Here is a 14447-nt window from a genome sequence, read left to right as displayed (position 1 = left end):
AAACTTATAAAAATAGGCTATGTGAAAAATCTGGGAATATGAGCCTATGCTCAAGGATCACAAAACAAAAGACACAGCCATATAAACAAATGAAACATTAGAGTCATCTTGCAGAAGGGGCCTGGTGTTTGGATGGCAGATATTCTCAGAAAAACAAATGGAGCTCTCAGGACTCTGGAGTGTATCTGAACAAAAATATGAGGTTGTCTTAGTCTTGGTATTACTACAGAATTATCAAAAACAGACTGTCTTTGTCAATTCATTCTATAAGTTAACTTCTTACCAATCAATAGCCAGGCTTACTACCTAAGACTCATTTTCCTGAAAAATATCTTTACCACCCTACCCTCATCCAAGCTTCTGATGACATCCTCTGTATTTGCTAAACCTTCTCATAATGCTCTCCACCCATGTACCCTCCCACATTTTCCTTATTCTGACCTCGCCTACCAGTGGTGCTAAACCAATGGTAGCTCAGTAGAATGACGGTGTTCAATAAATCTGTATTAATGAAATCTAGACTTTTAGCTTTGGAAGAAGCTTAGAGGGCATCTAGTCCAAGAATGATAAAAGAATGTGGTGATACCCCACTGGTAGAAAGGTTAAGGCAGGGTTAGGCCTTAACACTGTAATAAGTCACAGTTAAGAATCTTAAGCTGTTGCAAGTGCCATGAATGGAGTCAGACTATGTTTAAGTTGCAGCTCTACCAGTTTCCAGACGAGTGGCTTTGGGCACAACTGTTCCAAGCCACATTTTCCTTGTCTTTAAAATAGGAATAATAATGTATCTAAACCATAGCACTGAGGTGCTAAATGAAATAACATGTAATTAGCAGCATTTTCCCGAAGTGTTACTTATACTGAAGATATCAAAGGCACCATGCCAAATACCCCTTGAAAATCTGTGGCGGCTAACATGCATTTGAACAAAGCAAAGATTACAACAACGATTTATAAAGTGTGGGATAAAAAGGGGAGTAGAGGCTTCCCTATAGGCCTGAAATAAGAGAACTCAATGGACAAAATTTCAAACTCCATAGAGATCTAAGCAGAACTAGGTTAGCTAAATCATCTTCCTATCAGCAATGGCTCTTACATCAGATTAAATTTTAAACTTTTTTTTTATTCCCTAATGGCATATTTTACCATGGAAGTTAAACTGAATATGTGCATGTTAGTATAAAATATCTGAACCACGTAATTTTCAGATAAGTTCAAGTTAGGAAAATGTTGCCTACTCTTTAAGCCGTGTTTCTGCAATGAAATGGCCATCACAAATCTTTGCCCTTGACCTCTGCAAAGTTAAAGTTTCTTTTTTCTTTTGGGGAACACCTACTATTGGCATATGCTCTCCAGTTTTGATTGTGTTCTTTGTTTTAGCAAATAGCCATATCTGCAGGAAGGAAAAACTCACTAGCAAAGTCTTTCCCAGTTCTTCTTACTTTCTAGAAGGCCATTTCAGTTTTGTATGAACGCCTATGTACACAGATTTTTAAAGGTTTTTTTCTCTATATTCAGCTCTCTTCAAGGTTCAAAGAAAATATTGATGTGATGTTGAAAATATGTAGTGGCAAAAGATAACATCTGTATTCTTTATTATCCCCTGTTGTTGTTAGGGGCCATAGAGTTGGTTCCAACTCATAGCGACTTTGTGTATAAAAAAAAAAAAAAAATGTGTATAACAGCACAAAATTCTGATCAGTCCTGTATAATCCTCACGATTGTTGGTCTGTCTGAGCTCATTGTTGCAGCTATTGTATCAACCCATCTCATAGAGGGTTTCCCTTCGTTTTCACTGAACCTCTTCTTTACCAAACACGCTGTCTTTTTCTAGCGAATGAGGAGATGCCACAGATATTCCTTAATTGTATATACATTTATATGGCCTTATTAGTTTAGGATTGTTTTTTTAAGTGCCTCTTTATTTAATATTCAAACAAGATGTTATAAAATTTTACCTATGTAAGAATGTAAAGGACTAAAATGTTTATAACACTAAAGACCTAGTACGTGCTCAAGAAATATTTGTTGAACAGAAATAAATTCATCTTTCTTAGAGAAACTGGGTTTTTAGATACTTCCAAAGTATTATCTAAAATTCCAGTAACAGGCATGCAAATACAACAGGGTTAAAAGAAAAAGAGCTAATTTTCAGTTTAATCAAAAAGTAGAATGTTTTCACTTACAAAGCTTAAACCTTTTTTAATTTAAACTTAATTTACTTTTCTAAAAAGTCATTAAGCTAATGCTTTTTAAAATAAATTATATAAACATACATAAAAATTGCAATGAAAATAGGTTAGAACTTTTGATCAAGTTTTAAAAGTCTTGGTGGGAGTGCGGCCATGACTCAGATTATCATTCCTCCGTCACTGCCACATTCAGCTGTAAAGGTTTGGCAAGGTGAGAAGGCTTCTTTACTTTTAAGATGGATGAAATATTTTAACACTAAGTAATTACCTTGATTTCATATGTTGTTCCAGGATTAAGGTTGGTAAGAAGAACTTCCAGACTGTCTGGCTTTGTTCTAGCTTGTGTATACACTGTTTGCATCCATGGACAAACTTCCTTATATTTAACAACGTAAGATACAATCCTTCCATTTGGGTTAGGTGGTGTATTCCAAGAGAGAAGAATGCCAGCAGATCCAACTCTTTCCCCTGCTAGGAAGACTGGAGGCCCTGGTACTATAAAAACAAACTTTTTTTGTTAAAAGTTCAAAAACTTGTATTTCCACAGTAATATGTAAGAAAACTATCTTCAGATGTAGACTTTTGAAGTTCCAAAGACTAATGGTCTCTTAATGTGAGGTTTTCCTCCCTACAGCTCTACTTAAAAAAAGAGATTAAATGTGCTTTGGGGAATACCAGAAACATTCTTTTATAAGAATGTAAAAAATGGAATGCTATTAAATAAAAAAAAAAAATTAAATACTACATACCAAATATACTTTGATGCCAAATCATTTTTAAGAGAAATACGCAAAACTAAGAAAGCAAGAAACAGCATTACAAACAAATTCTCTCCGAGCAAGTGTAGTGAGTTTAATATTTTCAGGGTCCTGTATTATTTAAATGTTAACATGAATAGTCTCTCTGATACATTTCACAACAAGAATCGTGTAATTCTATTTGCTCTTTCAAAATAAAGGAAGTTAAAGAACCAGAAGAAAGGAGATTCTAAACAGATCACTTTCTGAAGTTTCCATTTGGCCTTAATTACTCTAAACTGTGTTTCATACATATAATACCCATATTTCCCATAAGTATTTCCACCCATTAAATTACAATAACTACAAATATTTCATTTAAAAAGTAATTTAAAACATATACTCACTCGTTACATTTGTTACCACTGTTCTGCTAACAGGTGCACCGTATGTTGTAGCAGAAACTGAAGAGATGGTTATATCGTACCTTGTACCAGGAATAGCATTGGAAACATCAACCTAGAACACCAAAAAGTAATAATTGTGTTAAACTTCTTTCTGGAAAGCAAAAAAGATAAAGAACAAATCTACCACTCTCAAAAATAATAAAGTAACACTCCACTATATAACTCTGTACTGTTTAAAATATCACAGTAAACTTCCACGGTATTGTAAAATATAAATTTGTTATATCACATAACTATTTAACAAAAAAAAACCAAACCTGTTGCCACTGAGTTGATTTAACAAATAATATGCAATATAATTATAAAACACGGTTTACTGAAGATTAAATCAGTATTTCTATCTAATCTAGCTCATTTCCATAAGAAACAACTATTTAACAGTCTTAAGAAATGTATAGCCCATTGCTTAGCCCTTACTTTCAAGAGTGTAAATGAAATACCTGTGTCTCTGAAGTTCCAATAAAAAGTAAAAGAAAAATAATAAGAAAATCCATCATTATTACATTTTTCAGGCAGTAGAATCACATTGATGGCTCTAGAGAGAAATGTTGCCTGCATTAATGATTTAAAGACAGATCCTCCTGGCAAGTACACAATTAATGAGTCCGGATTACTCAATAGCTCTGCCCTTTCTTTGTTAAACTATTCATGAACACTTGGATGACTGGCTCTAGGTTCAGAGTAGATGTGAAAAAAAAAAAGGCATAGCCGTTGCTAAGGTAACAGTCCACTGATGCTGAAACTTACACTCATCAATTCGTCATCAATGTTTTTGTCTTCATCTTATGCTTTAAAACACCAATAAAGGAATAGCTTTTCAGGGTGGATGGGTTTCATAGAGAACTTTCCTATTAGGACCCAGTACAAATACAAGTTGGCTTGGCAAGTTCTATAATGAAAGCTATACCTGATACTCTCCACCTCCAAGATCTCTGACAGTAACAAAGCCACTGTCAGGAACAAGATCCACATGATACCTTTCCACATGGCCAGAGTGCAGGCTCCAGTGCAGAGAAAAGGAATGTGCAGAAATATTGAAGGCTTTCAGCCTCCCAGGTTTTTCCGGTTCTAATACATGAAAATAGAGTTTTTAAATAGAATTATTCATCTAACATTTCAAAGAAAAAATGAAAATCCATACTCTAAGGATCAAGTTTCAAAAGAACTGCATTGTTAGAAAGCATTCAGTCTTATAAATTATCTGTAACCATACCTAGGTGTTAGGTATGCACATCTTTACCAATACTTAGCTTTGTACTTAGTATGATTACCAGAAATAACATACATTTTATGTACCTGTTTCTAGGATATTCCTCATCTGCTAAAATCTGTTGGTTGACCAAATTGCTTTTGAAAGCCTATGCTCTAGTTGAAGAACTGAATCATCTTTAAATACAAATTATTTACCTGATTACCTAGATATTTACCAAACAAAAGAAGGTAATTAGAAAAAAGTACAGAATAGCCAAAATCTGTTAAATTTTTTAAACAGTGAGCATTCCTGATGAATATTCAGTTAGGCATTCATTTACTAGAAAAGATAAGTTTTCATATTAAAAATGAAATGTGACAGTTTTTAAACGCTAATTACCAATTGTCCTAGCCATTTCGACCAAATTTTTCAACCTTTGCTTCCACTGTTTTCAATGTTTTGTTTTGGTTTTTTTAATGCGGTCTGTACCTCCTTGAAGGGAGTCTTCCACATAAAGTTCTTATGATCAGTTGTGAATGACTCAGGTTTTCACTCTGCCTTATCTTTAGCTCAGATTCCAGACAAACAGTATAGGGGGAGGAAGAGATATTGTGGAACCAAAAGCATGTGAAAAACATACCTGACACAGGCCTATTTCCAAAAGAAAGGAGTCTGGAATTAATCATTAAACCCCATTTATCATTTTAAAACCCCATTAACAGGGATCATCTGAAAATGGACATATTAAAAAAAAATACATTTCCTAACAAAACTGATAGGGTATATTGCATAAAAAATAAATCTTAAATAACAGGTCAAATTCTTGGTATTCGTCGGGGAGAGTAATTTTAAAGTGTGTGTGTGTGTGCGTGTGTGTGTGTGTTTTATCTCCTTTGAGGGTTCCTGTAATGTTTATAATATAATCTTCTACCCAGCACCCTAAACTGATTTCAACTGATTTGTTTCTACCCCAGTATCCTCAAAGATAGAAATATTCTCTTGGCATCATTGCCCAATTGTCCATGTAGTAAGTACTGAAGTTTTCTAATAACTCTTTACAAGTATTATAAATCCAAGGTGAAAGATCAGAGAAATACACACTCAGTGATGGGTAAAATTATTTTGCGGCACATAGGCTTTGGGTGCTTCTCTTAAATTATTCTGTACATAGATCTGTGTCCTCTGTATTCTCAAGCTTCAGAGAAAATAGCTTGAATCTCCGCACCAGCCCACATTAAAATAGACAAAAGCCTACTATGATTGACGAGTTCAGTCAATTAGTACTCATACTTACTGGCTTATGTGAGAGCTAATATTATTTTTGAGGGGTCTAGGGAATTAACTATTATCTATGATTGTCCTATAGGGTCGCTATGAGTCGGAATCGACTCAACGGCACTGGGTGGGGTTGCGTATGAAGTCTTAGGCAAGAAACTAAAAAAGACCTGGATTGAGACTGAAAAATGAACGAAGATGTAAGAGGTGAAGGGCTGGTTATCAGGATGGTGGTGAATATGGGATGTGTTTTCCTAGACTGGGGTTTAAAATTACACACTGCAGGACTCCTGGCTAGGGAAGAAGTGTGTCTTACCAAGGGGAGGAAGAATATATTTGTCTGGAAAGTTGCCAATCTGATCAAGTGGGAAGACCTTTCTGAGAAAATGACACTTAAAACAAGGCATGAAGGGATGAGCAGAAAGAAGCTCACGGAGAGTTTGGCAAAGACCTTTAAAGCAGAGTGGATGGAAGCCTGGAAATGGAAAGAATTTGGAGGAACTGAGGAAAACCAGACTGAGGTTCTAGGATAGAATGAGAAAGAGAGAGAAGGGCCATAAAAAGATTTTAGATGTTACTATCCTAAATGCAATAGGAAGCCACTGAAGAATATTAGGCAAAAAAATAATCTAACTTGTATTTTTTAAATGGAACCCTGGTGGTGTAGTGGTTAAGAGCTACGGCTGCTAACCAAAAGGTTGGCTGCTCGAATCCACCAAGCACTGCAGTTCTACTCTGTCCTATAGGGTCACTGGGAGTCAAAATCAGCTTGATAGCAACAGGTTTGTTTTATTTTTTATTTTAAAAGATCATTCTGAATCACGGTAAATATATTGGTGGGAGGCAATAATGGCAGCAGGCATGGCAGTTAGTACCATATCGTGGTAGTCAGGGCAGAGGAGAGGGAGGCCTGCTCTCAGAAGAAAGTGGTAAAGATGGAGCAATGCTTAAGTCATTATTGAGCAACACAGTTTCCTGTAAGATTCAACGGCTTGTAAGCAGAGTCCGTAACTAATACGTAATTTGTACTCCATCGAATTTAATCTCATAAAGTAGGCAAATATAAAACAAAAAGAGTGCTCTCCACCTAATTTTTACTCACCAATAAAAATCAGATTGTGAAGGGGATATGTTTGTAGTTTTAAGAAAAAAACTGTCACATCATATTTACCTTAAATAGCACAAGCAAAAGAAGCCTAGTTTTAACTTGACACTTGCTATAGACCTGAATTTTCCAAAAGTTAATCCTCAGAACCCCATAGGTTGAGAGTTTCATAGAAGTTTGTGATCAAACCAATTTGCCAAATAAGTTTTTTTTTTTTAAGTTAAGCAAGTTTATTCCAAGATTTCTGAGCCTTAAATTTGCTAATGTGTCTTAAAGGAGCCTCTAAAGCATCCCTGTCCAATAAAACTGTGAGCTACAGATGTTATTTTAAATTTTCTAGTAGCCAAATTAAAATAGAGAAGATTTATCTTAATATAATATTTTATTTAACTCAATATATGAAAAATGATCATTTCAACATGTAATCAATATAAAAATTATTAATGATATAGTTAACATTCTTTTTCATGCTAATTCTTTGAAATCCAGCGTGTATTTTACTTATAGCCTATCTCAGTTTGCACTAGTCACATTTTAAGGCCCAACAGCAGCCTGCTGCTAGTTGCTGCATATGGGACAGGGCAGCTCCAGAGCATCTCCCAGTGTATTCCGCTGGCATCTGTCTATCCAGGAAAAGTATGGCAGGTACCCATCCACAGAGACCAACGCTTTGTACCTATGCACATACCGTACAGCAGTGGTGATTTTGCCAGCTAGAGGACATTTGGCAATTTCTGGAAAAAATTTTAATTGTCACAATCAAAAGTGTCACCAGGAGGATGCTACTGGCGTCTAGTGGAGAGAGGCCAGGGGTGCTGCTAAACATCCTACAATGCACAGGTCAGCACGGTATCACCCAGCCCAAAAGGTCAATAGTGCTGTGGTTCATAAACCCTGCCTCAGACTAAGACTTCTATACTGAGCCCAATTTTAATGTGTTTTATTGTGTACCTTACTTGACCACCTGAAGAAAGACATTTAATACATTTAATACATTACTTAACATGTGCTTTTTTAGAAATGGCAAAGATCTACAGTATTGCTATATAAATAATACACAAAAGAAAAAAAAACATAAAACAAACCTATTGCCATCAAGTCAATTCTGACTCATGGCAACCTCGTGTATTACAGAGTATGACTGAGCCCCATGGGATTTTCTTGGCCGCAATCTTTATGGAAGCAGATAACCAGGCCCTTCTTCCATGCCACTGCTGAGTAGGTTTGAACTGCCAACCTTTCAATTAGTAGTCAATTGCAAACTGTGACACCCAGGGACCTTACATAAATAGCATAAAAATGTACAAAATGTAATAGAGTGTTTAGGACCTAAAAAGAATCTCAGAGACCATTTAATCCAAATTTCTCAGAAACTTTATATCCAAAGACATTAGCTCACTTGCCCAGTAGTACTCAGCTAATAAGTGCTATATCCAGGATTAATGCTGTTCTATGAACTCTAAATTCACTGGGTTTTTTTTGTTTGTTTGTTTTTGACATTACCACATACACATCACACTTAGAATAAAAATAGTGTGGGTAGCAGGTAAAATAACTGCCCTTCAAAGCTGTCTACACCCTAAACCCTGGACTCTGTGAATATGCTATATTACATGGCAAAAGTGAATTTGCAGATGAAATTAAGGTTATGAGTCTTAAAATAGGGAAATGAGCCTGCATAATCCAGATGGGCCTAATCAAATATAATATGCCCTTAAAAGTAGCAGAGGTAAAGTTTGCTAATCAAAAAAATAAAAATAATTGGAAGGAGTCAGAAAAATATAATAGAAAAAGAGAAAAGAGGGCATTTTGAAACATGAGTGGGACAAGGTTTATTTTTCTGGCTTTCAAGATGGAGGAAGAGGACCACAAGCAAGGGATATGGCAATTTCTAGAAACTGGGAATGGTCTTCAGTCAACAGCCAGCAAAGAAATGTGGACTTCAACCATACAACCAAAAGGAACTGAATTGTGCCAACAATCGGATCAGCCAAGGAAAGGAAGTCTCCCCTAGGGCTTCCAGAAAGGAAGGAACACAGCCCTGCCAACACGTTGACTTTAGCCTGATGAGACCCAAGTTGGACTAACGACCTATACAACTGTGAGATAACAAATTTGTGTTGTTTAAGTCACTAAGTTTGTGGTAATTTGTTACAGCAGCAGTAGGAAACCAGTACAATGTGGAACACCACATGATGAATGTCTTTAGAATCTGTCATTTGTAAAATTCACAACCTTAGAGATTACTTGAAGAGTAATTCTCATGAGTTATTGCTGAAATTGTGCTCTCTTTTGAAGAATTTAAAGTGTTGATAGGCTTCACAGCTTCACTGGGATTAGGAAACAATGCTTTAAATTTTTCAGAACAGGATTCTATTCTCTTCATGTATAAAAAGACAACAAAATGTGGCAATATGAATAACCAGGTTCCACAAATATGTCACGTTCATTTTTACCTCCATTATTTTGCATAAGCCGTTCCTTCTCTCTGAGTACTCATTTCTCTACACTCCACACTCCCTCGCAGTTTGATACGCAAACTCCTGATATTTTTTCAGACATTACGAGCATCAGAGAACCTTCTCCATCTATGCCATGGAGTTATCGTTCCCTCCTCTGTAAAACCAGAGTAAGTTTGAGCATACTCCCATTGCTTCATCTATTGCTCCGTTTTGTGCGACACGTATCTCCAAACTTACATTCCCTATTTACTCTCTGAACATCTTATGACTATGTTTTCTCACGTGTATATCCCCAGTGTACATCACAGAGTAAGGCCTTAAAGAAAAAGAGTATGTTTTTAGGAGAATAGATGGTTCTCAAATCTTCCACCTAATTTTCCACTTTTTTAGACCTTTAATTTGATTGGAAGTGAGCATAACATTAGCTACATTTATTGCGCACTGAGCATATGCCAGATACTTCCACCCAATTTACGTTTTATGTGTCATCTCATTAATCCTCATAATATCCCAGTAAGATTAATATTTTTATTCCTGAAATATTCCATAAACTGTAATTCTGTAATTCATTGAAATTCTACCTTGAATGGTACAATATGCAATATAAATGTGAACTTTTTAAACATCAAAAAATATTTGCATACCTGCAACAACCCTGATAACTGTGCCAGAGCCTTCAACATTGCCTCTCACTCTCTGAACTGTGATGTTATATATTCCACCAGGAGTTAGATCTGTAACTGTGTGCTCAGTCATAGCTCCCCAAATAAGATACTCTTTTGTAAATGTTCTATTTGATACACCAATCTTGTAATGAGTGAAGTTGGTCTCTGTTGGATTCCACGTTAAATTTGCAGAAGTAGTATTCACAGCTTTTAAAGTTAAGCCACATATCCTAGATGGTTCTATCAAAAAGATAAATTATATGTAAATAAAAATTGCATGCATATTATATAAAAATTAAGCAAAACATGAATAATATTAATCAAATCTGAATGTAATAATCAATGAATTTTTTCATGTATGATGTCCTGCATGGTCCACTCTGAAAATAAATAGGACATTACAGGTGGGTTTCAATTTAAGTGGCACCATAACATCCTCCCTAATTCCCAAATATCTTACTCTTAATTATAAATCACTACCAAAAAAGTCATTTTTTTATACTTGGGCCTCCTGAATGCTTGTGACCAGACATATCTACAACATAATCTCAGATTTGTTAGCTACCAACTTGCAGAGAGCTAGATGTTGAATGAAAGGGAAACAAAACAAATGAGTTAGAGAGGGAGGAGTAAGGTCCAGCAATAAGGGCATTTTTAAATAGGGGTTTCTTGGTTATGTCAAAGTACTTAATATTCCTGTATCCCTGATATTTTTCCTTCATTTGTCATTTACTCTCCTCTAAATGAGAGTGGACCCTATAAACCTCACAAGCTTTCACAATAGTTGGTAACAAATACTATCACTCCACGCTACCCCAAGACATTGCAAAAATGATTTACAGTAAATTTACAAACATCATGGAAGAGAAGATAGAAGTGCTCTGCTTGTCAAAACTCTAGCTCAGTAGAAAATGAGTTGTATCTTTATCATTATGATATATATTTAGATATCATACATGTTCTATCCAATATACATGATATGTACATACAGAGATACATGTATATATGTTGGCTTCAGTTTTTTTTTTCTTCTGTTATAGCAGCACTGGATGACTAAGACACTCAGCAAAACTTGAGCAGGGAAGGGGACAGTCCCTGGCTCACTTTTGTTGCTTGTGACTGCTCTTCTGTATGCCATTGGTCCGGATAGGGCTTCCTCTCTTATCTTCCCTTTGCTACACTGTGGCCGCAGCTTGCCAATTTGCCCACCTGGATGACCAGGGGAGATCAATTTTCCCATTCTGGGGCAGAGATTTTTCAGCAGGTTGAGGGACTTTTAAGAATCTGTAGCAGGAGCATGTGTCTAAATTTTATAAAAGTAAATTCTTCATTATAACATAAACAACTCTTCTGGGAACCAACAAAAGTCTTCAGATTATTTAAAAAAGACTTGATGTACTTCCAACCAACTTAGATATATAAAAACTCCATGTTTTGGAGAGTTCTTTTAATTGTATTCTTGTGATCATTATTTTTCCTTAATGTTCAGGCTTTATGTTTAAAATAGCTTTAATTATGCAGAACGAAAATACTTTCAAGAATTACATGATTAGAAAGGAAAGACTATATTTATGAGGTTTCCTTACTTGTAGTCACTTTTTTCACTACCGATACAACACTGTAATCTTTGCCTCTAACTGTCTTCACGTGAAATACATAGTCCACACCCGGTGTCAAATTCTTTACTTTGGCTTTGTTGCCATAAATGATTATTTGAAATAGCTTTTCCTTTTGAGATGTCATATGATAGGATATCTGGAGAAAGAGAAAAATAAATTTATGTTTTTCACAGTTTGAAAAGGATTTACTTAGCATGGACTTCGTATTAGTCACGTTCACATAAATTAACACTGCAAGACAGGGGTTGTGATCATTCTTATCTTCACCAAAGAGGAGTTTAGGGCTGAGAGAGGCTGAATGACTAAGGGAAGTTCACATAATGATAAGGAGGGTAGACTGACTCAGAAGCTTAGGCACTAAAAGAACAAAAGAACAATAGCCTCAAACTGTTTTAAAATTTCATTTATATTATATGTACAACTGCCCATAGGGGTCCAAGGCACAAATCTTCACAGAAGTAGACTGCCATATCTTTCTCCCATGAAGCTACTGATGAGTTCAAACTGTTGACTTTTTGGTTAACTTTTTGGTTAACAGCCAAGCGCTTAACCTCTGCACCACCAGGGCTATGATTTATAAATAGTTTATATTATATATAATTTATATATTATATTATATAAATATAATATAATAATATATTATATGTAATTTATATTAAAAATTATGGCACTTAATGTGCAGCCACCACTTGTCTGTTGATGGAGGTTTGTGCGTTGCTATGATGCAGAACAGGTTTCATCAGAGTTTCTAGACTAAGACAAACTAGGAAGAAAGGCCTGGTAATCTACTTCCAAAAATCAGCCCAGTGAAAATCCTATGGATCACAACAGTCCCATATGCAACTGATCATGGGGATGGTGTACGACCGGGTAGTGTTTGGTTTCATTGTGCATAGGGTCACCATGAGTAAAGGACCAACTTGGCTGCAGCTAAAAACAACAACATATATACTACATCACGTGGGTGGTACTTTTGCTGTTCCTCACATGAAAACAAACAAAAAATTCTGTAAAATTGCACTTTAGAGATAGCTAACCATTAGAACCAGTTACTAATACCCACTCCCCCATTTCTATGTAAGCAGAAGACTGGGGAGGGGAAATGGGATCACTAGAATCCAAAGTTGCTGGCCTGATAGTCCACCTGATGAAAAATAGGGTGCTTCAGCCCTCACCCAAGTTAAATGATGAGGGCCCCAAGTAAATCACTATCACAAACTTAGCATTCCTTCTAGAGAGACTGCCACGTCCCACTTAGACACGTACTTAGGCACTTGACTTCCTGCTCTCCCCTGTGCCTCAATGAGCAGAAAAAAGAAAACTGGAAAGGGAGAAGTGCAAAGAAATGTTGCACACCCACTTTTGCCCTGGCAAAGATGCCAGAAGCTCCCATGGGTCAAGTACCACCACACAGAGTAGTGAGGTTTGAGTCATCTTATCAGTACCTCATCCAAGAGGGCTGACCTCTATGCCGGGAGACCCCAGCAGCAAAAGGCAATGGGATATATACAGTGCCAGAGGAAAGAGCTGAGAGGAATTGGAAAAGGTTAAGGCAGTGCTGGGTCTGTCATGGCAAGGAAGTGGGTAAGGAGGATAACCCACAGAGCCCTCCAGAAAACTCACACATATGCCTCAGGAGAGAACCAGGATATGGAAGACTGCTAAAGAGCTTTCTTTAAAAGCCAGGCCAGTGTCGGTCAGCAGAGCATCAGAAAATAGCAAGAGACAACTACAAAAATAGACACCTGGAATAGAGAAGCCATTCAAATTTTTTGTTAAATAAATGGATGAATGAATGATAAATGTCATGCTCCATGCCAGCCTAGCTTTCATCATAACCTGGGCCAGGAAAAGCAATTATTCATTAAAGCTTTGAGAACTGACATTGCCTTTAGAAATTTTGAGTGGAGTAATATGATAGTTTCAATACCCTGGAGATTTTTTATCCATTATAGTCTACTTATAACAATCTTTACTCTTTTTCACTCCATATTTCATTATCTAAAGTAAACATGTTAATTTTATAAATTATTTTATGTTTAAAAAAATAATTTTTATGTGATAGGGGTCAAAGACATTTCCTAGGCAGACATGTCTATCACTGTCTTGTGAGAAGAGTGTTTTATTGCTGAAGGAAGATAATCGTGAGGTCTAGAAGCATATCATTGCTTATTGATTTATAAGGTGTCACTGACAATTACCTTGCTTGCTTGGCATATAGAAAGATATGAGGAGTAAGTAGAATGCTGAGAACTCCCGGTATGAAAAAGTATGGGAGGAGAAAGTAATATGCAATAATGGAAGAATATAACCAGAATGGAGTGATAAATTCAGACATACAAAGAGACATCTCAAAGGCGTTAATGAAAGGGCAGAAAGAAAAGAAATTGTCTGTAATGATAAAAATTATATGACTCGATTTTTTAAAATGCAATTTAGACAATTGAAGTTCATTTTTTTTCTGAAAGAATGTAGACTAGACATACCTAAGAGAAACTAACTGATGAAAATGTAATTTGTGCTTTATTTCTACTTTTAAAGCATAGTTTGGATGCTTAAGATGATTAGTTTTAAATGATTAGAAAAATGATGCCAATTATGCAGGTACACTTTGTTAAGCAACCAGGATACTGTTGCTTAATTCATTAAAATTTAACCAATAATCTAATTGGTTGAGAAGGACTAGGATAACCATCAGTGATATATTACAGTTAATAATAATAATAATCTAAA

General features: G+C 35.8%; 1 protein-coding gene across 1 annotated transcript in view; it reads right to left on the bottom strand.

The window, feature by feature from the left end:
- Nucleotides 1-3890, bottom strand: part of PTPRQ (protein tyrosine phosphatase receptor type Q) — a 253498-nt gene extending 249608 nt beyond the window's left edge. Inside the window, 3 exon segments of the mRNA XM_049881583.1 lie at nucleotides 2461-2687; nucleotides 3337-3448; nucleotides 3837-3890. Of these exon segments, the coding sequence (XP_049737540.1) occupies nucleotides 2461-2687; nucleotides 3337-3448; nucleotides 3837-3890 (393 nt within the window).
- Between the last annotated feature and the right edge of the window lie 10557 nt (nucleotides 3891-14447).

This window comes from Elephas maximus, chromosome 4 (genome assembly GCF_024166365.1).
Source record: "Elephas maximus indicus isolate mEleMax1 chromosome 4, mEleMax1 primary haplotype, whole genome shotgun sequence".
Taxonomy (NCBI): Eukaryota; Metazoa; Chordata; class Mammalia; order Proboscidea; family Elephantidae; genus Elephas; species Elephas maximus.
The sequence above is the reverse complement of the archived record's forward strand: the minus strand, read 5'-3'. Positions and strand labels throughout refer to the sequence as shown.